General features: G+C 39.7%; 1 protein-coding gene across 1 annotated transcript in view; it reads right to left on the bottom strand.

Moving 5' to 3' along the window:
• Positions 1 to 27,404, bottom strand: part of MINDY4 (MINDY lysine 48 deubiquitinase 4) — a 400,337-nt gene that overhangs the window by 120,110 nt on the left and 252,823 nt on the right. Inside the window, exon 14 of the mRNA XM_053713744.1 lies at positions 13,101 to 13,164. Within this exon, the coding sequence (XP_053569719.1) occupies positions 13,101 to 13,164 (64 nt within the window). The remainder of the gene's footprint in view (positions 1 to 13,100; positions 13,165 to 27,404) is intronic.

The raw sequence follows: 27,404 nt of genomic DNA, 5'->3' as shown, positions 1-27,404 counted from the left end.
GTAAGGCACTGGAGCAAGTTCAAGATTTTACTGATGCCCTCCTGGAGAAAACTGCGTCAGTGTATCATATGTTAAACCAGTTCTGCATCTATTAAACACAAAGATACTGGCTCTGGAGGAAGATGATTCTGACCTTACCAGGACACTGAAATCCAAAATTGTTGAATATATGAATAGAAATTATGAAGATGAAGATACTCAAGATCTGCTAGATATGGCATCATTCCTTGATCCACGATTCAAGACAACCTACATAAATGTGGATACAATTACAAGCTATTACAAGCACGAGCAGCAAGTTGTGCAGAAGGCAAGTCAAGCATTCAGCAGTCCACCATGCAAAGTTATAGATGTAGAAGAAGAAACAGTGCAAGCACCTGCAGCAGATGGTCCACCTCCCGCAAAGAAATCAAGAAAGTCTTTAGGAAGTTTTTTCAAGACTGAGTCTGCTGCGCCATCTCTGCAACTTGAAGAAGCCATAGCATCAGAGCTAAACAGCTACCTGATTTCTCCCTTCATTGATAGTGAAAAAAAATCCTCTGCAATGGTGGAAACTACATCAGATTAACTTTCCAAAATTGAGCAAGCTCGCACAAAAATATCTTTGTGTCAACTAGTTCACCATCAGAGAGGGTGTTTAGCACAGGAGGAAATGTGGTGACCTGTCAAGGTTCATGCTTGGAGCCAGAAATGGTACATATGTTGTTGTTTTTTAGGCAAAAATCTAACCCACTAAAAACACTAGAAATGCTTGAAATCAACTACTCCTAGTTTAGCTGTACTGTCCTAGTCAGATGTTGGTTTTTGCATCCAAAAACCACCTAACCTATCTAAAGTCTAAAAACCATGCAAATTTTAAATGTTATATATATATATATATATATATATATATATATATATTTTTTTATTTATGTTATTCTTTTGTTATTACATATTACTAAATTATTAACTATTACAAATCATTAGAATTCCTTCATGGGCCCTGCTTTTACAAGCTTTATGTTATAGTTGTACTTAACGTGTCACTCACTATGACAAAAAAAAACATTATGATGTTGTCAGCTCAAATACTTAGTGATTCACATTTCTCTCCTGTGTGAAAATGCACATGCTCTTTGTGAACTGACTGTATTCTGGCTGTATTGATGGCCAATGCCATAACCAGGGCAGGCCAGCTTCCAAATTCCAATGTTTTTCTATTGCATTCTCTGTTTTAATTTTGATTAATGTACTCTTACTGTACTATGATGCAGTGCTTCTGCTATTAGTTGATGCATGGATGTTAAAAACAGGTTGCAGGATTTACCTTGTTAATGCCACATCCCTCATGTTTTCCTGGATAGTAGTCACTCAGCTAAATGACTAACACATGAAGCAGTGTGCATTGTACTAAATATTACCTTTAATGTGCAATTATAAACACAAAGCAGTGCTGCACAGTACGCACTTTGCAAGTTTCTCCATCCATATACACTTCTTCATATGTTACTCATACCACAGCCAAGAAAAAAATGGACAATGTGCTGTGGTAATAACTGTCCAGCTAAATTAATTTAAATTTGCTGTTGTGTGTGTTGAGTTTATTTGTTTGTATTCTGTATTGTAGTTGTCTTCTAACTACCAATGTTCTAAGTGTTCTGTACTACAGCTATAGCTGTAAAAATTTATGTAATTTGACAGGCTGCAGGATGTCAGGATTGACCTTGTCAATGCCACATCCCCCATGTTTTCATGGACAGTCACTCAGCTAAATGACTAACACATGCAGCAGTGTGCTGCATTGTACTACCTTTACTTAGAAACACAAATCATGCAGCTGGAGCTGGATAGTCCTCAGTCAGCACTTTTCAGGTTTCTTTCTACATGCTGCACACACTGCTTCATATGTTACTCTTACCACAGCTAGACTGACTGCCCAAGAAAACATGGGAAATGTGGTAAGAACTGGCCAGATAATTTCATTTAAATTAGCTTTGTTTGTATGTGTTGAGTTCACTTGTTTGTATTATGTACTAAACTCCTGTATATAACTGTGTTCTTAGTGGTCTTTTATATAGTAGATCTACTACTACAGAATAGCTGTGACTAGTGTGTGATGTAATATGACAGGCTGCAGGATGTCAGGATTTACCTTGTCAATGCCACATCCCTCATGTTTCCCTGGACAGTAACTCCTAAAATGAATAACACATGCAGCAGTGTGTGCATTCCTTGTACTTACTTTACTGTACCTATATTTATATACAGAACTTCACAAGTCATACTGCTGTAAAAACAGCAATTTTCAGCTTTCTCCATGCTTACACTGCTTCATATGTTAATCATACCACTGTGTCCAAAGCTAGAATTACTGTCCAATAAAACATGACAATGTTGTGTGAACGTGTGTGTCATAAGACCTAATAACTGGCTAGTGGCTACTATTTAATTACATCACAGGCAGCAAATTTTATTGTAGCTATTTTTTGTTTTGTATTTTTATGCTCCAAGAGTGTATTGGATATTGATAAACATGTACATTAAAATTCTGTAGTGTTAAATAATTTTTTTAATGCTAAATGAAGGTGTTAGTCATTTTTAATAAAATCGCAATTAAATGGCAATTGTGAATTTTTTTTTGCCCATATCGCCCAGCCCTAATATGCACATATATACACACACACGCACACACATACACACACTCTTGTGGAGCCCTGTTCTACACCATTACACAAAACAATTCTGATGGGAACAGAATGTGTTACGAATTTCAAAGATATGCTAGTTGTTTCTTCAGTTTTCTTCTGTGCATTCTCTGCAGCTCATTGCCTATCGCCCTTCAAGCCAAGTAGATGACCAGCTAGGAATTCATAAGGGCCTTAAAAGATTTTTTGACTATTACTGACACTCACCTACTAGCTTAACACAAATAAAACAAGTATGTTAACACAGGCTCACATTGTTCCACTCACTCAAAAATTACTATGATCAACTTACAAACAGATATTCAGAGAATCCAACCAATCATTCACACAGAATTTCAAACAATGAGAACGTAGTGATGCCTATGCACAAATGCAAGCAGATCTGAAGAGGTCTTATAAGCAACATCTGTTCTAGAGTGGATTCCTTTAAGCCTCAGACTTCTTAAGCAATATTAGCCTTTATGAATTCCACAAGACGTCATATGTTCACGCACTGTTCTAATTTGTATTATCCTCTACTAACATCAAGAAAAATAACTAGCTAATACATCATTACACAACATTTGCCTCGTGTCTGATGACAGTTAATACTGTCTCTTTCATGCATACAATGCCCCCCTTGTTTTTATATCCACTTCTTTTGCTCTGTAATTTAACTTTATCAAAGTCACAATAGCATCACTAATCCATTTATATGGTTATGTGAACAGACAGTTTCACCTGGTCACCAGGGACAAGAAAAGGCTAAAATAATTAAGAATACAGAAAAGACAATCAAGGGAATACTCATTGTTTCTAAAGGAAAGCTATGGTTATGATTAAGGAATGTTAATATTAAAGTACAATTTAAATCCTTGTTTTACATATAATTGAAATTGAATTATCTAAATTAGAGATTAAATTGTTTTATTACATGTCTGCTCTACCATGTTGGACAACACTCAAGTCAAATAAATCCACTCAAAGGGATAGTCTCGTCAAAAAGAAACTTTCATGATTCAGATAGCGCATGTAATTTTAAACAACTTTCCAATTTACTTTTATCGTCAAATTTGCTTTGTATTCTTGGTATTCTTAGTTGAAAGCTAATCCTAGCTAGGCTCAAATGCTTATTTCTAAGCCCTTGAAGGCCGCCCCTTTTCTGAATGCATTTCAAAGTTTTTCGCAGCTAGAGGTTGTTAGTTCATGTGTACAATATAGATAACATTGTGCTCACTCCTGTGGAGTTACTTATGAGAGAGCACTGATTGGCTAAATTGCAAGTCTGTTAAAAGAACTGAAAAAATGGGGTAGTCTGTAGAGGCATAGATACAAGGTAATCACAGAGGTAAAAAGTATATCAATATAACCGTGTTGGTTATGCAAAACTGTGGAATTGGTAATAAACAATAAACAACAGCAATTCTGCAGTAGACTGTCCCTTTAACTTGGGACTATCGGAAAACACTAGTTCTGAAAACAAAATGAAATTGCCAAATGTGTTTTCCAATTTGTTTAGGTAGAATGGACTGCTCTGATTTCACAGTTGTTTAAAAAAAAGAAACCCAAATATGTTTATTTTATAACTCAGAAAGCATTCGAATCTAAATAACTTTACAAATTACTTCTATTGTCTAATTTTTTTTGTGCTTACCGATGTGTTCAGCTAGCTCCCAATAGTGCACTGATTCTCCTTCAATAAAGGATAACAAGAGAATTAAACAAAATTGATAATAGAAGTAAATTGGAAAGTTGTTTAACCCTTTGATGACTGGGTTAATTTGTCTACATCGGAACAATGTTATGGCTGAAAAAGCATTATGGTAGATGTATTCCATAACATCTGGAGGGCCTATAATTGCCACCCCTGCTCTAGGGTCTCCATTTATCAAGTTGCGGATGCAGCTTTGGAGTGCCTTCAGTAAAGGCTTGCATGAGCAAGCTGCAGCCAATAGTTAAGCAGAGGTCATCAGACGGCGGTTTCTGAAACTATGCGCCAGCTCTGAGCTGGCGATTTGCAATCATCCTGGACTAGTCCAACCGTGGTGAATGACAGCCCCTGCTCATGAATGTCATTGCAAGCAAGAGGTGGTGCTGCACAAGTGGGCAGCGTTTGATAGATGGGGAACTATTTATTATTGATTTCATAATCATAACACTTTCAGGTATTTGTAAACTAATGACTTAAAATGTAGTTAGAAGATTAAAGTGAATATAAACTTTCATAAATTAGTGCCCGGTTTTTAAAAAACAAAAATGTATGATTACCTGATAAATTTCTTTCTTTCCGAGCATGGAGAGTCCACAAAACATTCTGATTACTAGTGGGATATTCACTCCTGGCCAGCAGGAAGAGGCAAAGAGCACCCCATCAGAGCTGTTAAGTATCACTTCCCTTACCCATAACCCCCAGTCATTCAGCTGAAGGGAAACGGAAAAAGAAGATAACAGAAGGTTATAGAGGTACCTGAGGACTACACAAAAAAACAGCCGTCTTAAATAGAACAAGGGTGGGTCATGGACTCTCCATGCTCGGAAAGAAAGAAATTTATCAGGTAAGCATAAATTTAGTTTTCTTTCCTATGGCATGGAGAGTCCACAAAACATTCAAATTAATAGTGGGAACCAATACCCAAGCTAGAGGACACAGAATGAATAGGGAGGGAGAACAAGACAGACGGACCTAAACTGAAGGCACCTCCGCTTGAAGAACTTTTCTCCCAAAAGAAGCCTCAGCTGAGGCAAAAGTATCAAATTTGTAGAATTTGGAAAAAGTATGTATGGAGGATCAAGTGGCCACCTTACAGATTTGCTCCACAGGAGCTTCATTTTTGAAAGCCCATGAAGAAGAAACAGCTCTAGTGGAATGAGCAGTAATTCTCTCAGGAGGCTGCTGAAAATCTTTGTTGCTTGAAGATAAAATTTAAGAGCATGCACAACATACAAGTTATGCAAAAGACGTTCCTTCTGGGAAGAAGGGTTAGGACAAATTTCCTGATTAATATTGCGATCCGACACTACCTTAGGGAGAAACCCTAGCTTAGTACAAAGGACCGCCTTATCAGCATGAAAAATAAGGTAGGAATCATACTGCAGAGCCGAAAGTTTTGAAACTCTGCGAGCGGAAGAAATAGCAGTAAGAAACAAAACCTACCAAGAAAGTAATTTAATATTAACAGAATGCATCGGCTCAAACGGAGCCTGCTGCAAAACTTTAAGAACAAGGTTAAGGCTCCAAAGTGGAGCAACAGATCTAAACACAGGGCTGATTCTGACCTGAACAAAAGACTAAACATTTGGCAGAAATGCCAGACGTTCATGCAGAAGAATAGGCAGTGCAGAAATCTGACCCTTCAAAGTACTGACTGACAAACCCTTCTCCAGGCCCTCCTGAAGAAAAGTCAAAATTCGAGGAACCCTTACTTTGCTCCAAGAAAAACCCTTTCAATCACACCAATGAAGGTATTTACACCATTATTACTATTATTATTCTTTATTTACACTGTGTGCAGAATTATTAGGCAAATGAGTATTTTGACCACATCATCCTCTTTATGCATGTTGTCTTACTCCAAGCTGTATAGGCTCGAAAGCCTACTACCAATTAAGCATATTAGGTGATGTGCATCTCTGTAATGAGAAGGGGTGTGGTCTAATGACATCAACACCCTATATCAGGTGTGCATAATATTAAGCAACTTCCTTTCCTTTGGCAAAATGGGTCAAAAGAAGGACTTGACAGGCTCAGAAAAGTAAAAAAATAGTGAGATATCTTGCAGAGGGATGCAGCACTCTTAAAATTTCAAAGCTTCTGAAGCGTGATCATCGAACAATCAAGCGTTTCATTCAAAATAGTCAACAGGGTCGCAAGAAGCGTGTGGAAAAACCAAGGCGCAAAATAACTGCCCATGAACTGAGAAAAGTCAAGCGTGCAGCTGCCAAGATGCCACTTGCCACCAGTTTGGCCATATTTCAGAGCTGCAACATCACTGGAGTGCCCAAAAGCACAAGGTGTGCAATACTCAGAGACATGGCCAAGGTAAGAAAGGCTGAAAGACGACCACCACTGAACAAGACACACAAGCTGAAACGTCAAGACTGGGCCAAGAAATATCTCAAGACTGATTTTTCTAAGGTTTTATGGACTGATGACATGAGAGTGAGTCTTGATGGGCCAGATGGATGGGCCCGTGGCTGGATTGGTAAAGGGAAGAGAGCTCCAGTCCGACTCAGACGCCAGCAAGGTGGAGGTGGAGTACTGGTTTGGGCTGGTATCATCAAAGATGAGCTTGTGGGGCCTTTTCGGGTTGAGGATGGAGTCAAGCTCAACTCCTAGTCCTACTGCCAGTTTCTGGAAGACACCTTCTTCAAGCAGTGGTACAGGAAGAAGTCTGCATCCTTCAAGAAAAACATGATTTTCATGCAGGACAATGCTCCATCACACGCGTCCAAGTACTCCACAGCGTGGCTGGCAAGAAAGGGTATAAAAGAAGAAAATCTAATGGCATGGCCTCCTTGTTCACCTGAACTGAACCCCATTGAGAACCTGTGGTCCATCATCAGATTTACAAGGAGGGAAAACAGTAAACCTCTCTGAACAGTGTCTAGGAGGCTGTGGTTGCTGCTGCACGCAATGTTGATGGTGAACAGATCAAAACACTGACAGAATCCATGGATGGCAGGCTTTTGAGTGTCCTTGCAAAGAAAGGTGGCTATATTGGTCACTGATTTGTTTTTGTTTTGTTTTTGAATGTCATAAATGTATATTTGTGAATGTTGAGATGTTATATTGGTTTCACTGGTAAAAATAAATAATTGAAATGGGTATATATTTGTTTTTTGTTAAGTTGCCTAATAATTATGCACAGTAATAGTCACCTGCACACACAGATATCCCCCTAAAATAGCTATAACTAAAAACAAACTAAAAACTACTTCCAAAAATATTCAGCTTTGATATTAATGAGTTTTTTGGGTTCATTGAGAACATGGTTGTTGTTCAATAATAAAATTAATCCTCAAAAATACAACTTGCCTAATAATTCTGCACTCCCTGTATAAAGCGCTGATAGATTCCGCAGCGCTGCCCATGGGTACAAGGATAACAGTACTATGGAGAAACAATACGATAAGACAAATACAGTGGGAATTGAGGGCCCTATTCCTGTGGGAACTTACAATCTAGATGGGTAGGAGGATGGGAAACAGGAGGTGGGGACTGCAAAGGTTAGAATGATAGTAGTGAGGAGATAGAGGGCAACTGTTAGTTAAGTGAAGTTAGTTTGTTAATAAGTCGGATGATAGGATTCCCTGAACAGAAAGGTCTTTAGGGAACGTTTAAAGGAGGAGAGGTTAGGGGCAAGTCTGACAGCTCGAGGAAGTGCGTTCCAGAGTGTTGGTGCCGCACGAGAGAAGTCCTGTAGTCTAGCATGAGAGGAGGTGATGGTAGAGGACGCAATAAGCAGGTCCTTGTTGGATCTTAGGGGACGGCAGGAGTATATTTCTGCGAGTAACCAGTTTACGAGCCTGAAGCATAGTATCTATGACTTTTTCAGAGAAAGCAAAACTTAGACGTTCAATCTCTAAGCAGTCAGCTTCAGAGAAACCAGATTTGGATGAAGAAAAGGACCCTAAAGTAGAAGGTCCGTCCTGAAAGGTAGCCTCCACAGTGGAAGCAGAAGCTATTAGAGTCACGGAAGCTCTCTCCTGTTTGATGCGAGCAATTACTCGTGGAAGCAACGCAAACAGAGAAAACGGGTATGCAAGATTGAAGCTCCAAGGAACCGCTAGAGCATCTACCAGAACGGCTGGAGGATCTCTTGACCTTGAACCGTACTTTGGAAGCTTGGCATTTTGAAGAGACACCATCAGATCCCACTCCGGAACCCCCCACCTGAGAGTTATCATTGTGAAAACCTCTGGGTGGAGAGCCCACTCTCTGGGATGAAAAGTCTGCCTGCTCAGAAAATCTGCCTTCCAGTTGTCCACCACTGGTATGTGGATCGCAGAGAGATGGCAATCATGAGACTCCACCCACTGGAGAATGCGAGTCACCTCCATTGCCAAGGAACTCCGAGTTCCTCCCTGGTGGTTGATGTAGGCAACCAAGGTGATGTTGTCCGACTGAAATCTGATAAATCAGACCAAAGCTAGTTGAGGCCAAGCTATTAAAGCATAGAAAATTGCTCTCAACTCCAAGATGTTTATTGGAAGAGACGACTCCTCTGGAGCCGTGGAGGTTACCTTTCAGGAAGGACCTCCTACTTCAGGGTCCTTTTCTTCATCCAAATCTGGTATCTCTTATTTTCTGAGCAGGCAGACTTTTCATCCTGGAGAGTGGAGGTTACCTTTTCATCCCGGAGAGTGGAGGTTACCTGCTTTTAAGAAACACCAAACTTCTCCCCAGCCTAACAGGCTGGTGTCCGTGGTCACAATCACCCAGGAAGGCCTCAGGAATCATGTGCCCCGAGACAGAAGGTCCTGTGAAATCTACCATGAGAGAGAGACTCTTGTTGGGGAATCAAAATTTATATTCTGCGAGAGATCTGAGTGGTCCCTGTTCCATTGACTGATCATGCATAGTTGCAGAGGTCTCAGATGGAACCAAGCAAATGGAATAATGTCCATGGAGGCAACCATCAGTCCAATCCCCTCCATGCATTGAGCCACAGATGGACTAATAGCAGACTGGAGAGAGAGTCTAAAAAATCTTTATGGACAGGAAATCTATGATTGTTCCCAAGAAACACACCACTGTTTATCAGGAACAAGGGAACTCTTTCCCAGATTCATTTTCCACCCGTGGGAACGTAGAATAAACAACAACATCTCGGTATGAGATATCGCTAGATGAAAATATGGTGCTTGAACTAGAATGTCGTCTAGATAAGGCACCACAGCAATAACCTGGGACCTCACCACTGCCAGAAGAGCCCCCAGAACCTTTGTAAAAATCCTGGGAGCTGTAGCAAGGCCAAAAGGAAGGGCAACAAACTGGAAATGTTTGTCATGGAAGGCAAACCTTAGATACTGATAATGATCCCTGTGAAAAGGAACATGAAGATATGTGTCCTTCAGATCTATGGTCGTCATGAACTGACCCTCTTGGACCAAAGGAAGAATAGAACAGATGGTCTCCATCTTGAAGGACGGAACTCTGAGGAATTGGTTGAGACACTTTAAGTCAAGAATGGGACGAAAAGTGCCCTCCTTTTTAGGAACTACAAATAGATCTGAATATAATCCTAGACCCTGTTCCTCTGGAACTATCACTCCCAGGGTTGAATTCTGGTGACCCTTAGGTCTATTCTTTTTATCCTGAGGTAGGAAAGAACGCTTTCCACCTGTAATGTCAGAAATTATTTCTGCCAAACCTGGTCCAAACAAGGTTTTACCCTTATAAGGCAGAGATAAAAGCTTGGACTTGGATGCAACATCTGCAGACCCTGGTTTTAACCACAGAGCTCTGCGAGCTAAAACAGTGAAACCAGAAATCTTAGCACCCAGCCTAAGAACCTGCATGTTGGCATCACAAATAAAGGTATTGGCTAGCTTGAGAGCATTGAACCTGTCTTGGATCTCCTCTATAGTAGTCTCTTTTAGGATAAGATTAGGTAAGTCATTGCACCAATAATATGCTGCCCCCACAACTGTAGCAATACTAGCAACAGGTTGCCACTGTAATCCCTGATGAATGTACATCTTCTTGAAAAAAGCCTCAAGCTTCTTATCCATGGGATCCTTGAAACAACAACTATCTTCAATAGGAATAGTAGTTCTCCTAGCCAGAGTAGAGATGGCTCCTTCTACCTTGGGCACCGTGCGCCATGAATCACGAATAGCATTAGCAACAGGAAAAATATTTTTAAAAACAAAGGGCGGGAAAAAAGGAATCCCTGGTTTATCCCATTCCTGAGTTATAATATCTGCCATACGGTCTGGAACTGGAAATACTTCCACAGATGAGGGTACATCATATACCCTATTAAGCTTACTAGACCTCTTTGGATTCATCGTAACAGATGCGTCGGATTCTTTCAAAGTAGCAAGAACCTCCTTCGGTGTTCTAACAAAGTGAAAGTAAATCCTAGCATTTTACAAATGCTAGGATTGACTTTTCAAACAAATAAAGGGGACTTTCATTCATGAAGTATAAGATACTTCATGTAGAAAGCTCCTTTATTTGTTTTAACCGATCGCGGTTTTTAGATGCTACAGCAGCCCACGGCTAAAAAAATGTTTTGCTAAGAGGTGACGTTTTCACCTCTTAGCCAATTGCCGTGCGGTAAATCCGGCTTGGCGCCCATGGGAGCCAGATTTACTGCACTGCTATTGGCAGTGTGCTGCTGTAGCAGCTAAGAACGCCGATCGGTTAAAACAAATAAAGAAGCTTTCTACATGAAGTATCTTATACTTCATGAATGAAAGTCCCCTTTATTTGTTTCAAAAGTCAATCCGAGCGTTTGTAAAATGCTAGGATTTACTTTCACTTTAAATCTGAAATTAATCTCCTCTGAATCTGCAGAATTGGTCAATACAGTATCAGAATCTGACAATTCCCCCTCAGAAGCCACTGAAGAATCATCCTCATTAGATAACTGAGACAAACTAACTAATGCAGCCTTAGCTGAGTCAGCCTTACTAACATCAATATGTTTAGATTTCCTTTTACGCTTACCAGAAACCTTTGGAAAAGCTGATAAAACTGCAGAGTAACCAACCCTGGCTTTCTATAATAGGGGTAGCAATAATGTTAGTTTAAGCAAAGACCACCTCGCCGTCTTCTAACCGCAAATAGCCACCATTACTCTTACTAAAGAGATTGACATGGACACAGCTAGACCCCAATCTTTGCTTGCAGGGAAAAGTACCCATAAAATAATTTTAAAAAAAAATCTGCAGACAGCATCTTTGCCATCCTCCCTTGATCAAGGCAAAGAGAATGACTGGGGTTATGGGTAAGGGAAGTGATACTTAACAGCTCTCCTGTGGTGCTCTTTGCCTCCTCCTGCTGGCCAGGAGTGAATATCCCACTAGTAATTACGTTTCGTGGACTCTCCATGCCATAGGAAAAAAATACTATTAATAACAGGAGCACTTTCATTGATGAAAGTTTACATTGCACCGTATTTTTACCTGCTTCTCATGCTGTTCTTACACAGCAATGATGAAGCCTGCTTCCTCCAATCACAAGATGGACACTTTGGAGGGGGAACCCGTGATTGGAGGAAGCCGGTTTCGTCATTGATGACGTACTTATAGAGGAACTCCAGGTGTGGGATCCAGCTTTGAAGAAGTAAAAGGTAAGAATTTGTAAAATACAGTGCAATGTAAACTTTCATCAATGAAAGTGCCCCTGTTTTTAATAGTATTTTTAAAAGCCGGGCACTAATTGATGAAAATTTACATTCACTTTAAGAATAAGCATTTACAAATCAATTATTACTACTATGACATGCCCTTCAGACAGCAACAGATGAAGCCTATGCAGAGTTATAGGAGTTAACACATTACTTTCCCTTCTGCAGCTCTCACTGTCTTATAGGTATTATAGTTGCTATTAGTGAAACTAAGGACCTGTCCATATAATGTCCTACCATGCCCATAGAAGACGCACGGCTACACAAGGGTCTTCCTAACTCAGCCTATGAGGCCCATTTATCAAGCTCCGAATCGAGCTTGAGGGCCTGTGTTTCTGGCGAATCTTCAGACTCGCCAGAAATAGCAGTTATGAAGCAGCGGTCTAAAGACCGCTGCTCCATAACCCTGTCCGCCTGCTCTGAGGCAGAAAGGAATTGCCACAATTCAACCCGCTCTCTGCATTCAGCGATGTCTGTTGGACCTGATCCACACTGTCGGATCAGGTCCGACAGACATTTGATAATTCGGCCTCAATGCCTCCCAGTTCCAGATTTAATCCAGTTGGAATATACTTTGCTCTTTAGTAAGATGTTATAAAAATGTGGAGCTTAAAGAGATATAAAAGTGAAAAAAATACAATTTAACTATATGTTTAACCCCTCTGCAGAAGTTCCAGAACTCAGCTCCAGAAAGGTAATGGACTATTGGGACCTACCGGAACACATCTTGTGAGCCAATGACAATAAGCATTTGTGTGGTGCAACCAATCCCCAGTTAGTTGCCAGTAGTGTATTGCTGCTCCTAAAACTACTTATGTGTGATTTTAATCAAAGGATAACAAAAGAATGTTATAACAAAAGTAAATGTAAAAGTCTCTTTAAATTGCATGTTCTATCTTAACTGTGAAAATGTAATGTTGACATTCATGTCCCTTTAAAAATGTACAACTGTGTATTCAACAGAAAATTTAACTAATTATACATTCTTAAGTGTATTTTATGCTAAATTTTTAAAAATGTACATATATAGATATTCAAACTATACACAGAAATGAGTAATTACAACTCAATTACTTACTTGTGTACAATATGCATGAGCACCGATTAGACAATTTGAGGGAACATCAAAATCCTTCTGTACTCTGTTTAAAAAAAAATACATATTATGTTAAAAGTTATTGGTAGAAAAAACATAATTTATGCTTACCGGATAAATTCCTTTCCTTACGAATAGGGAGAGTCCACGGCTTCATTCCTTACTGTTGGGAAATACAACACCTGGCCACCAGGAGGAGGCAGACACCCCAGCCAAAGGCTTAAATATCCCTCCCACGTCCTCATTACCCCATTCATTCTGCCGAGGGACCAAGGAAACGTAGGAGAAACATTAGGGTATAAATGGTGCCAGAAGAATAAAATAAAAGATAGGGGACCACCCATAGACAAGAAGGAAAAGGAATTTATCTGGTAAACATAAATTATGTTTTCCTTCCTAAGATAGGGAGAGTCCACAGCTTTAGTCTTTACAAGAAAACTATACCCAAGCTCCAGAGGACACTGAATGAATAACGGGAGGGAACAAAAAGGAATAGGCGGACCCTATTCTGAGGGCACCACAGCCTTTTCCCGAAAGCTGCTTCAGCAGAAGCAAAAACATCAAACTTTAAAATTTTAAAAAAGTATGTAAGGAGGACTAGGTAGCCGCCTTACAAATCTGATCCATAGAGGCCTCATTCTTAAAGGCCCAAGAGGAAGCCACTGCTCTAGTGGAATGAGCCGTTATCCTCTCAGGAGGACGATGTCCTGCTGTCTCGTAAGCTAAGCGGATGACACTCCTTAACTAAAAAGATAGGGAAGTTGAAATTGCCTTCTGCCCCTTACGCTTCCCTGAACAGACAACAAACAAAGAGGAAGATTGTCTAAACTCCTTAGTAGCCTGAAGATAGAACTTCAAGGCGCGAACCACATCCAAACTGTGAAGTAAGCGTTCTATCGATGAAGGAGGATTAGGACACAAGGAAGGAACCACAATCTCCTGATTGATGTTGCGATCTGACACAACCTTAGGATGAAAACCTAATTTAGTACGTAAAACTGCCTTATCTGCATGAAAAATCAGAAAAGGGGGCTCACATTGCAAGGCAGAGATCTCAGAAACTCTGGCAATAGCCAATAAAAAGAAAACTTTCCAAGATAATAATGTAATGTCAACAGAATGCAGAGGCTCAAACAGAACCTGGTGCAAAACACGAAGAACAATATTTAGGCTCCAGAGGAGCTCCAGATCTAAACACAGGTCTGATCCTAATCAGAGCCTTAACAAAGGACTGCTCGTCTGGAAGCACAGCCAGTCTATTGTGCAATAAAACCGACAGGGCCGAAATCTGTCCCCTCAGGGAACTAGCAGAAAGACCCTTCTCCAGCCCATCCTGGAGAAAAGATAAAATCCTGGCAACCTTAACTCTGTGCCAGGAAAAACCACGCTCTTCACACCAGAATAAGTAGGTCCTCCACACCTTGTGGTAGATACGCCGAGTAACTGGTTTACGAGCTTGAATAAGAGTATCAATGACACTCTCAAAGAAACCTCTCTTGGCTAAGACTAAGCGTTCAATCTCCACACAGTCAGCCTCAGAGAATCTAGATGTTGATGAACAAATGGAACTTGTATCAGCAGGTCTCTGCAACAAGGTAACTTCCACGGAGGAGATGAGGACATCCCCAGTAGATCCGCAAACCACGTCCTTTGTGGCCACGATGGAGCAATCAGAATTACTGATACTCGCTCCTGCTTGATGTGGGTCACCACTCGAGGAAGAAGCGGTAAAGGAGGAAAAAGATATAAGTTTGAACCTCCAGGGCACTGCTAGTGCATCTATTAGATCCGCTTGAGGATCCCTTGACTTTGACCCGCAACGTCTCTGGTCTGTTAAAAATATCCTCATGTATATGGACTTTATTATAGTATGCCCAGGAATTCCACCCTGTTTATCTTCCATCCATGTGATCGAAGAAGACTGAGAAGGGACTCCGAGAATTCTTCCGCAAGACGAAAGGATGGTGCTTGCACCAGAATACTGTCCAAGTATGGGGCTACTGCAATACCCTGAGTTCTGGCAACGGCTAGAAGAGCCCCCAGAACATTCATAAAGATTTTTGGAGCAGTAGCTAGGTCAAGCGGAAGGGCAATGAACTGGAAGTGCTGGTCCATGAATGCAAACTTCAGGAACCGAAAGTGTTCCCTGTGGATTGGAACATGAAGGTAAGCATCCTTCAGATCTATAGTGGTCATAAATTGGCCTTTCTGAATAAAAGCAAGGATGGACCTTATCGTCTCCATCTTGAAGGAAGGGACACTGAGAAATTTGTTTAAGCACTTTAGGTCCAGAATTGGGCGGAAAGTTCCCTCCTTCTTTGGGACCACGAAAAGGTTTGAATAAAACCCCAAACCTCTTTCATCGATAGGCACCGGACAACAACTCCTAAGGAGGATAGATCCCGAACGCACCCTAGAAAGGCGTCCCTCTTTTCTGGTTTAGTAGACAGATTCGAGAGAAGGAATCTGCCCCGTGGTGGATGAGATTTGAATCCTTGTATCCCTGAGATACCACCTCCAGGACCCACAGATCCTGTACGTCCTTAAACCAGGCGTCTGAAAAAAGAGACAATCTGCCCCCTACACAATCCGATCCCGGATCGGGGGCCGCCCCTTCAAGATGATTTGTTTTCGGCTTGGATTAATTCCAGGACTGAGTCGGCTTCCAAGTACTCTTGGGTTGCTCGGGCTTGAAGGAGGATTGTTGTCAGTGGGATTTATCAGAACGAAAGGAATGAAAATTAGAAGACAATCGTCCCTTAGACTTGTTCTTCTTATCTTGCGGTAGGAAGGCACCCTTGCCTCTGGTAACCGTAGAAATAATGGAGTCCAGGCCTGGACCAAATAAAATCTTTCCCTTGAAGGAAATAGAAAGGAGTCTGGACTTAGAAGTCATATCCGCAGACCAAGTCTTCAACCAGAGTGCTTGGCAGGCTAGGACTGCAAAGCCAGAGGCCTTTGCATTTAGGCGAATAATTTGCATGTTCGCATCACAGATAAAAGAATTATCAATTCTCAGAGCTTTAATTCTGTCATGAATATCCTCGAGGGGAGACTCCACCTCAATTTAGGTAGCCACTCCGGCAACTGCAGCCACCGGTTGAAACAAAAATCCTGTATGTTGAAACATCTTTCTCAAAAAGGTTTCCATTTTCTTATCCATCGGCTCTCTGATTGAAGAACTATCCTTTAAGAGGTATAGTAGTACGTTTAGGTAAGCGTAGAGATAGCACCATCCACCTTAGGAATGGAGCCCCACAAATCCAGTTGAGAGTCAGGGAACAACTTTTTAAAAGTATATGAGGGGGGAAAAGGAAGAACCAATTCGTTCCCATTCGTTCTTAATAATGTTCACCATTTTAAGCGGCACAGGAATAGTCAAAGGAACTTTCTTGTCTTTGTAAACTCTGTCTAATTTAGTTTGTTTTGCAAGATTACAGATTTTTAGTCTCTTTTTCAGTGCCTTGTCTCAATAAATATTAATAAATATATACATCTGATGGTTCACTTTAAGGAGAAGTGCGTAAAGGTTTTTTTTTTGTTTTAATGTTAATCTCCTAGTGGTTAAAATAGATTATGTATCGTTTTAGTTTAAAAGTATATGGTATCCTGAATCCTCATTTGAGCTTAGCGGTATTGTAGTTTAAAGTTTATAGCCACAGGGCAGCATATCGTTCAAAGTGATATCTTTATATAACATAGAAGTACCAGCCATATTTGCTGGGAAGGTAGCTGAATTGGATTGCACTAGTCCACATAATACGGTAAATAGCTAAATATTTGGAGTACAGAGTAAAATAAGCCTCTTTTATTTCAAACAGCGGAGCTTTTCATACTACATGCATTTTAAGTACTTAAAAATTGTCTCACTCCAGATTATTTAAAAACGGATATGAAGCAGTATTACCGTTAATTCTACCACATATGAGCAATATATATTTATAGTCTGCTGTATAATCAATATACAGCCTGTGAAATAACAACCTACGGTAATTTAAATCAGCAGTTATTAGACTGCCATAAGTACTAGTATCACTCAGAGATATTTAATATGGTGGAAACAAAACTATTAATAATATAAGTAATATAAGAAAATTGAATAGCTTATCCTTAGCTATAATCGGTGATAAGTTCATAAAATCCAATACTATACTTTTGTTTTCTTTAAACACCTGTGCATCATCTCTGGGACAATACTAAAGTTGTTTAATCACAGCACTATATACTTTATTACAAACACTATATCATTGCTCTAGCGTATTGTTGTTAATTTTAACAGAGCAATTTAAAGGGGTACTACTTTAGATATCCGGAATGACTAATAGGAAAGTTGCACTCTAAAATAAAGCAAGTGCAACCAGTATATATATAAGCACACTGTAAAACATTTGCTAATCAATAGTATAAATCCTGTGTAATTATTAATGTAATAATAATACATCTCAAGGGTATTTACTATTTCATAAAAACCTAAGGCTAAATTTTACTCTCGTAACTATCTAAGAAGTATAAGAGAGATCCTGCTACCTTTCCTACATACATTAAATATACTTTAAGCACATTTGAAACAATTTGAATGTTGTGACGCATAAAAGATGCACAGCTTACGCATAGTCAAGCAAATCTTTGAACTAGATACTTAAAGCTAATGCTATAACTAAGTTTCATAGGCCTAGATTTGGAGTTTGGCGGTAGCCGTGAAAACCACCGTTAGAGGCTCCTAACGCTGGTTTTAGGCTACCGCCGGTATTTGGAGTCAGTCAGGAAAGGGTCTAACGCTCACTTTTCAGCCGCGACTTTTCCATACCGCAGATCCCCTTACGTCAATTGCGTATCCTATCTTTTCAATGGGATCTTCCTAACTCCGGTATTTAGAGTCGTGGCTGAAGTGAGCGTTAGAAATCTAACGACAAAACTCCAGCCGCAGAAAAAAGTCAGTAGTTAAGAGCTTTCTGGGCTAACGCTGGTTTATAAAGCTCTTAACTACTGTGCTCTAAAGTACACTAACACCCATAAACTACCTATGTACCCCTAAACCGAGGTCCCCCCACATCGCCGACACTCGATTACATTTTTTTAACCCCTAATCTGCCGACCACCACCTACGTTATCCTTATGTACCCCTAATCTGCTGCCCCTAACACCGCCGACCACTATATTATATTTATTAACCCCTAATCTGCCCCCCACAACGTCGCCGCCAGCTACCTACACTTATTAACCCCTAATCTGCCGTCCGCACGCCGCCGCCAGCTACATTATAGCTATGTACCCCTAATCTGCTGCCCCTAACACCGCCGACCCCTATATTATATTTATTAACCCCTAACCTGCCCCCCTCAACGTCGCCTCCACCTGCCTACACTTATTAACCCCTAATCTGCCGAGCAGATCTCACCGCTAGTATAATAAAGTTATTAACCCCTAATCCGCCTCACTCCCGCCTCAATAACCCTATAATAAATAGTATTAACCCCTAATCTGCCCTCCCTAACATTGCCGACACCTAACTTCAAGTATTAACCCCTAATCTGCCGATCGGAGCTCACTGCTACTCTAATAAATTTTTTAACCCCTAAAGCTAATTTTAACCCTAACCCTAACCCTAACACCCCCCTAAGTTAAATATAATTTTATTCTAACTAAATAAATTAACTCTTATTAAATAAATTATTCCTATTTAAAGCTAAATACTTACCTGTAAAATAAACCCTAATATAGCTACAATATAAATTATAATTATATTATAGCTATTTTAGGATTTATATTTATTTTACAGGCAACTTTGTAATTATTTTAACCAGGTACAATAGCTATTAAATAGTTAAGAACTATTTAATAGCTAAAATAGTTAAAATAATTACAAAATTACCTGTAAAATAAATCCTAACCCAAGTTACAATTAAACCTAACACTACACTATCAATAAATTAATTAAATAAACTACCTAAAATTATCTACAATTAAACCTAACACTACACTAGCAATACATTAATTAAATACAATATATACAAATAAATACAATGAAATAAACTAACTAAAGTACAAAAAATAAAAAAGAACTAAGTTACAAAAAATAAAAAAATATTTACAAACATTAGAAAAATATTACAACAATTTTAAACTAATTACACCTACTCTAAGCCCCCTAATAAAATAACAAAGCCCCCAAAATAAAAAATGCCCTACCCAATTCTAAATTAAAAAAGTTCAAAGCTCTTTTACCTTACCAGCCCTGAACAGGGCCCTTTGCGGGGCATGCCCCAAGAAATTCAGCTCTTTTGCCTGTAAAAAAAAAAACATACAATACCCCCCCCCCCAACATTACAACCCACCACCCACATACCCCTAATCTAACCCAAACCCCCCTTAAATAAACCTAACACTAAGCCCCTTAAGATCTTCCTACCTTATCTTCACCCTGCCAGGTTCACCGATCCGTCCTCGGAAGTCTTGATCCAAGCCTCGGAAGTGTTGATCCAAGCCCAAGTGGGGGGCTGAAGAGTGACGTCCATCCTCGGGCTGAAGTCTGGATCCAAGCGGCGACTGAAGAAATCCATCCTCGGGCTGAAGTCGGAAGTCCATCATCTGGATGAAGTCTTCTATCAAGCCGCATCTTCAATCTTCTTCTGGAGCGGAGCGGAACCATCTTCTTCCAAGCCGACGCGGAACATCCTCTTCAACTGACGACTAGACGACGAATGACGGTTCCTTTAAATGACGTCATCCAAGATGGTGTCCCTCGAATTCCGATTGGCTGATAGGATTCTATCAGCCAATCGGAATTAAGGTAGGAATATTCTGATTGGCTGATGGAATCAGCCAATCAGAATCAAGTTCAATCCGATTGGATGATCCAATCAGCCAATCAGATTGAGCTCGCATTCTATTGGCTGATCGGAACAGCCAATAGAATGCGAGCTCAATCTGATTGGCTGATTGGATCAGCCAATCGGATTGAACTTGATTCTGATTGGCTGATTCAATCAGCCAATCAGAATATTCCTACCTTAATTCCGATTGGCTGATAGAATCCTATCAGCCAATCGGAATTAGAGGGACGCCATCTTGGATGACGTCATTTAAAGGAACCGTCATTCGTCGTCTAGTCGTCGGTTGAAGAGGATGTTCCGCGTCGGCTTGGAAGAAGATGGTTCCGCTCCGCTCCAGAAGAAAGAAGATTGAAGATGCGGCTTGATAGAAGACTTCATCCAGATGATGGACTTCCGACTTCAGCCCGAGGATGGATTTCTTCAGTCGCCGCTTGGATCCAGACTTCAGCCCGAGGATGGACGTCACTCTTCAGCCCCCCGCTTGGGCTTGGATCAACACTTCCGAGGCTTGGATCAAGACTTCCGAGGACGTATTGGTGAACCTGGCAGGGTGAAGATAAGGTAGGAAGATCTTCAGGGGCTTAGTGTTAGGTTTATTTAAGGGGGGTTTGGGTTAGATTAGGGGTATGTGGGTGGTGGGTTGTAATGTTGGGGGGGGGGTATTGTATGTTTTTTTTTACAGGCAAAAGAGCTGAATTCTTTGGGGCATGCCCCGCAAAGGGCCCTGTTCAGGGCTGGTAAGGTAAGAGAGCTTTGAACTTTTGTAATTTAGAATAGGGTAGGGCATTTTTTTATTTTGGGGGGCTTTGTTATTTTATTAGGGGGCTTAGAGTAGGTGTAATTAGTTTAAAATTGTTGTAATATTTTTCTAATGTTTGTAAATATTTTTTTATTTTTTGTAACTTAGTTCTTTTTTATTTTTTGTACTTTAGTTAGTTTATTTAATTGTATTTATTTGTATATATTGTATTTAATTAATGTATTGATAGTGTAGTGTTAGGTTTAATTGTAGGTAATTGTTGGTATTTTATTTAATTAATTTATTGATAGTGTAGTGTTAGGTTTAATTGTAACTTAGGTTAGGATTTATTTTACAGGTAATTTTGTAATTATTTTAACTATTTTAGCTATTAAATAGTTCTTAACTATTTAATAGCTATTGTACCTGGTTAAAATAAATACAAAATTACCTGTAAAATAAATATAAATCCTAAAATAGCTATAATATAATTATAATTTATATTGTAGCTATATTAGGATTTATTTTACAGGTAAGTATTTAGCTTTAAATAGGAATAATTTATTTAATAAGAGTTAATTAATTTCGTTAGATTTAAATTATATTTAACTTAGGGGGGTGTTAGTGTTAGGGTTAGACTTAGCTTTAGGGGTTAATACATTTATTAGAATAGCGGTGAGCTCCAGTCGGCAGATTAGGGGTTAATGTTTGAAGTTAGGTGTCGGCGATGTTAGGGAGGGCAGATTAGGGGTTAATACTATTTATTATAGGGTTATTGAGGCAGGAGTGAGGCGGATTAGGGGTTAATAACTTTATTATAATAGCGGTGCGGTCCGGTCGGCAGATTAGGGGTTAATAAGTGTAGGCAGGTGGAGGCGACGTTGTGGGGGCAGATTAGGGGTTAATAAATATAATATAGGGGTCGGCGGTGTTAGGGGCAGCAGATTAGGGGTACATAGGGATAATGTAAGTAGCGGCGGTTTACGGAGCGGCAGATTAGGGGTTAAAAATAATATGCAGGGGTCAGCGATAGCGGGGGCGGCAGAATAGGGGTTAATAAGTGTAAGGTTAGGGGTGTTTAGACTCGGGGTACATGTTAGGGTGTTAGGTGCAGACGTAGGAAGTGTTTCCCCATAGCAAACAATGGGGCTGCGTTAGGAGCTGAACGCGGCTTTTTTGCAGGTGTTAGGTTTTTTTTCAGCTCAAACAGCCCCATTGTTTTCTATGGGGGAATCGTGCACGAGCACGTTTTTGAGGCTGGCCGCGTCCGTAAGCAACTCTGTTATCGAGAGTTGAAGTTGCGTTAAATATGCTCTACGCTCCTTTTTTGGAGCCTAACGCAGCCATTCTGTGGACTCTCAATACCAGAGTTATCTTAAAGGAGCGGCCAGAAAAAAGCCAGCGTTAGCTACGCGGGTCGTTACCGACAAAACTCTAAATCTAGCCGTAAGTGATTCGAACAGCCAGTGCAAGACAAATTAATACACAGTTACGAGACATTATTCCTGCAAAATTAAGCAGGCAGTTTCCCAGTTGTACTTTAAATATAAGCCAACAAATAAGGCTAAGAGCATTCATAAAGTACAACATTATAACGAAATTATTAAACAATATTGGATCACTATTTGACTTTCAGGACACCTATATCTTAAAAACATACATGAATTAATACAATTCAACACACAGGAGAAGTATTTTTAATAATTGTGGGCAGCAAAATTACACAAACTATTTGCTGTCTTTTAATGATACCTAAATAAAAGTTATTTTTTATTTCTTTTCTCTACAATATATTTGAATGTACTACTATATTATCAATGCATAAAAGCATACTTTTCTGACACACTCACTTACAGTGAGTAATGTCCTTCTAGTAATCTGTCTAATTTAGGTATCATAGGTTGAGCAAGTTGACAGACCCAGGAGGGGAGGTGACAGAGACCAATTGCTCAAAAGAAGGGAGATGTTTTGGATTAATAAATTAAATACCATGATACCTGAAGGTTTGAATAAAGATTTTGAATGGTCATTATTTTTCTAATTGACAACTGTAGCATTTATCCGTAGTAGCTAATATGATTCCAATATCTTATGTGTATAGGTTTTATTTGTAAATATAGTAAAATTTGGTTTTAATGTTGCATGTGATAACCATATAAAAATTAAGAAAAAGAGGGTAACTAGCTTAAAAATTCAATCTAAGATGTACAAGAAGCTGAATAACTCAAGTTTTTTATTTATCACTTGTAATTTTAAATTTTGACCACATGATGGCACTGTCGTGTAATCTTATAGGAAATGGACAGGTATAAAAGACACACCTGCACACTATTCTATAAACATGATTAAGAACCTGGTATAGGTTCGAAACGTCGTTGTTACAATGGACCCTGTAAGAAACTAATAAAGGTCTTTTAAAAATCTACTGGAGGCTGGAAAATTACCTTTTTGAAATTGATATTGGGGTTTGGCTAACCCTTTCCTGTGCCCCTGTTTGAAAAGGAGCTGTCTCTCATCACTTATTTACATTCATAAAGTACAACATTATAACGAAATTATTAAACAATATTGGATCACTATTTGACTTTCAGGACACCTATATCTTAAAAACATACATGAATTAATACAATTCAACACACAGGAGAAGTATTTTTAATAATTGTGGGCAGCAAAATTACACAAACTATTTGCTGTCTTTTAATGATACCTAAATAAAAGTTATTTTTTATTTCTTTTCTCTACAATATATTTGAATGTACTACTATATTATCAATGCATAAAAGCATACTTTTCTGACACACTCACTTACAGTGAGTAATGTCCTTCTAGTAATCTGTCTAATTTAGGTATCATAGGTTCTTTAGGCAGCGCGGCCTCTGGAACCTCTAACGTAGACGGAACCTCTAACGTAGACGGAACCTCCTTTAATAAAAACCACAAGTGCTCAATTTTAAATCTAAAGGACGGTTCCTCCGCAGCAAGAGGCTTAGACGCTAAGGACTACGACCCAGAAAATTCACCCTCTGAAGCTACAGATGTTAACTCTTGCGTTTGTTAGAGCGAGGTAATGCACTGAGGGCCGCAGACACCGCTGTTTGTAACTGCGTGGCAAAGTCCGCAGGAAGAGGCCTCCTCCAGATGGAGGATTAGATGTGCTACGGGGAACTGCATGTGAAGTGGATAATGTAGCAAGGGTAGTAATCTCACAGGACGCCGAGTTCTGAGAGGTAGACGGCCCATAGGGACTAAGAGCCTTAGCAGGCTTGTCTCCCTTCTTAGACTTTATAACGTTGTTAAGGCATGTGGAACATAATTGAATGGGCAGGAAAACCACGGCCTCCTCACAACATAAACAGGTATGATTTAGTACAGAAGGAGTACCTTCTAACATGTCATAGTCCTCCATAGCTCAGGTTATACCCACAGAAGGACACAAATAAAAACGTGGGTTTTTTTTAATAGAAAACTGCACCTTTATACTCCCAATGGCTGGGGAAACTCACCACCTCCAAGACCCAGACAGTTAACAGAGGAAACGCTCTCCACAGGTTCAAGTCTCAACCGGAATGGAGGAAATGAACAAAGACCACACCTGGTCACATGGAGTGCAAGACAGTACTTCCCTTGTTATTACAATACAGCAAGTAATAGGAGCTGTGAAATACTTTAAAAAATGAAAGGGAAACTTAAAAGTTAAACCTGTTTGTTCCAGCCAAAAACACACAGTCTATCAGCCCAGGAAAAAAATTACACAAAGCAGCATGTAAATAATTAATACACTGATTAATTAACCCAAACTGTTCAATAAACCCCCTTCAGAGGATATTAACCCTAGATCCTATCAAGGTATAAAGGAGCCACACTGTGACCCTGTTATAGGCCTAGATTTAGAGTTCGGCGGTAAAAGGGCTGTTAACGCTCCGCGGGCTTTTTTCTGGCCGCACCATAAATTTAACTCTGGTATCGAGAGTTAAAACAAATGCTGCGTTAGGCTCCAAAAAAGGAGCGTAGGGCATTTTTACCGCAAATGCAACTCTCGATACCAGAGTTGCTTACGGACGCGGCCGGCATCAAAAACGTGCTCGTGCACGATTCTCCCATAGGAAACAATGGGGCTGTTTGAGCTGAAAAAAAACCTAACACCTGCAAAAAAGCAGCGTTCAGCTCCTAACGCAGCCCCATTGTTTCCTATGGGAAAACACTTCCTACGTCTGCACCTAACACTCTAACATGTACCCCGAGTCTAAACACCCCTAACCTTACACTTATTAACCCCTAATCTGCCACTCCCGCTATCGCTGACCCCTGCATTACACTTTTAACCCCTAATCTGCCGCTCCGTAAACCGCCGCAACCTACGTTATCCCTATGTACCCCTAATCTGCTGCCCTAACATCGCCGACCCCTATATTATATTTATTAACCCCTAATCTGCCCCCCACAACGTCGCCGACACCTACCTACACTTATTAACCCCTAATCTGCCGAGCGGACCTGAGCGCTACTATAATAAAGTTATTAACCCCTAATCCGCCTCACTAACCCTATCATAAATAGTATTAACCCCTAATCTGCCCTCCCTAACATCGCCGACACCTACCTTCAATTATTAACCCCTAATCTTCCGATCGGAGCTCACCGCTATTCTAATAAATGTATTAACCCCTAAAGCTAAGTCTAACCCTAACACTAACACCCCCCTAACTTAAATATAATTTACATCTAACGAAATTAATTATCTCTTATTAAATAAATTATTCCTATTTAAAGCTAAATACTTACCTGTAAAATAAACCCTAATATAGCTACAATATAAATTATAATTATATTATAGCTATTTTAGGATTAATATTTATTTTACAGGCAACTTTGTAATTATTTTAACCAGGTACAATAGCTATTAAATAGTTAAGAACTATTTAATAGCTAAAATAGTTAAAATAATAACAAATTTACCTGTAAAATAAATCCTAACCTAAGTTACAAATAAACCTAACACTACCCTATCAATAAAATAATTAAATAAACTACCTACAATTACCTACAATTAACCTAACACTACACTATCAATAAATTAATTAAATACAATTCCTACAAATAAATACAATTAAATAAACTAGCTAAAGTACAAAAAATAAAAAAGAACTAAGTTACAGAAAATAAAAAAATATTTACAAACATAAGAAAAATATTACAACAATTTTAAACTAATTACACCTACTCTAATCCCCCTAATAAAATAACAAAGCCCCCCAAAATAAAAAATTCCCTACCCTATTCTAAATTAAAAAAGTTACAAGCTCTTTTACCTTACCAGCCCTGAACAGGGCCCTTTGCGGGGCATGCCCCAAGAAGTTCAGCTCTTTTGCCTGTAAAACAAAACATACAATACCCCCCCCAACATTACAACCCACCACCCACATACCCCTAATCTAACCCAAACCCCCCTTAAATAAACCTAACACTAATCCCCTGAAGATCTTCCTACCTTGTCTTCACCATCCAGGTATCACCGATCGGTCCTGGCTCCAAGATCTTCATCCAACCCAAGCGGGGGCTAGACATCCACTGAAGAAGTCCAGAAGAGGGTCCAAAGTCTTCCTCCTATCCGGCAAGAAGAGGACATCCGGACCGGCAAACATCTTCTCCAAGCGGCATCTTCGATCTTCTTCCATCCGGTGCGGAGCGGGTCCATGTTGAAGCAGGCGACGCGGATCCATCCTCTTCTTCCGATGTCTCCCGACGAATGACGGTTCCTTTAAGGGACGTCATCCAAGATGGCGTCCCTCGAATTCCGATTGGCTGATAGGATTCTATCAGCCAATCGGAATTAAGGTAGGAATTTTCTGATTGGCTGATGGAATCAGCCAATCAGAATCAAGTTCAATCCGATTGGCTGATCCAATCAGCCAATCAGATTGAGCTCGCATTCTATTGGCTGTTCCGATCAGCCAATAGAATGCGAGCTCAATCTGATTGGCTGATTGGATCGGCCAATCGGATTGAACTAGATTCTGATTGGCTGATTATTTTAGTGTTAGGTTTATTTGTAACTTAGGTTAGGATTTATTTTACAGGTAAATTTGTTATTATTTTAACTATTTTAGCCATTAAATAGTTCTTAACTATTTAATAGCTATTGTACCTGGTTAAAATAATTACAAAGTTGCCTGTAAAATAAATATTAATCCTAAAATAGCTACAATGTAATTATAATTTATATTGTAGCTATATTAGGATTTATTTTACAGGTAAGTATTTAGCTTTAAATAGGAATCATTTATTTAATAAGAGTTAATTAATTTCGTTAGATGTAAATTATATTTAAGTTAGGGGGGTGTTAGTGTTAGGGTTAGACTTAGCTTTAGGGGTTAATCAATTTATTAGAATAGCGGTGAGCTCCGGTCGTCAGATTAGGGGTTAATAATTGAAGTTAGGTGTCGACGATGTTAGGGAGGGCAGATTAGGGGGTTAATACTATTTATGATAGGGTTAGTGAGGCGGATTAGGGGTTAATAACTTTATTATAGTAGCGCTCAGGTCCGCTCGGCAGATTAGGGGTTAATAAGTGTAGGCAGGTGTCGGCGACGTTGAGGGGGGCAGATTAGGGGTTAATAAATATAATATAGGGGTCGGCGGTGTTAGGGGCAGCAGATTAGGGGTACATAGGGATAACGTAGGTGGCGGCGCTTTGCGGTCGGAAGATTAGGGGTT

The sequence above is a fragment of the Bombina bombina genome, chromosome 5 (genome assembly GCF_027579735.1).
Source record: "Bombina bombina isolate aBomBom1 chromosome 5, aBomBom1.pri, whole genome shotgun sequence".
Taxonomy (NCBI): Eukaryota; Metazoa; Chordata; class Amphibia; order Anura; family Bombinatoridae; genus Bombina; species Bombina bombina.
The sequence above is the reverse complement of the archived record's forward strand: the minus strand, read 5'-3'. Positions and strand labels throughout refer to the sequence as shown.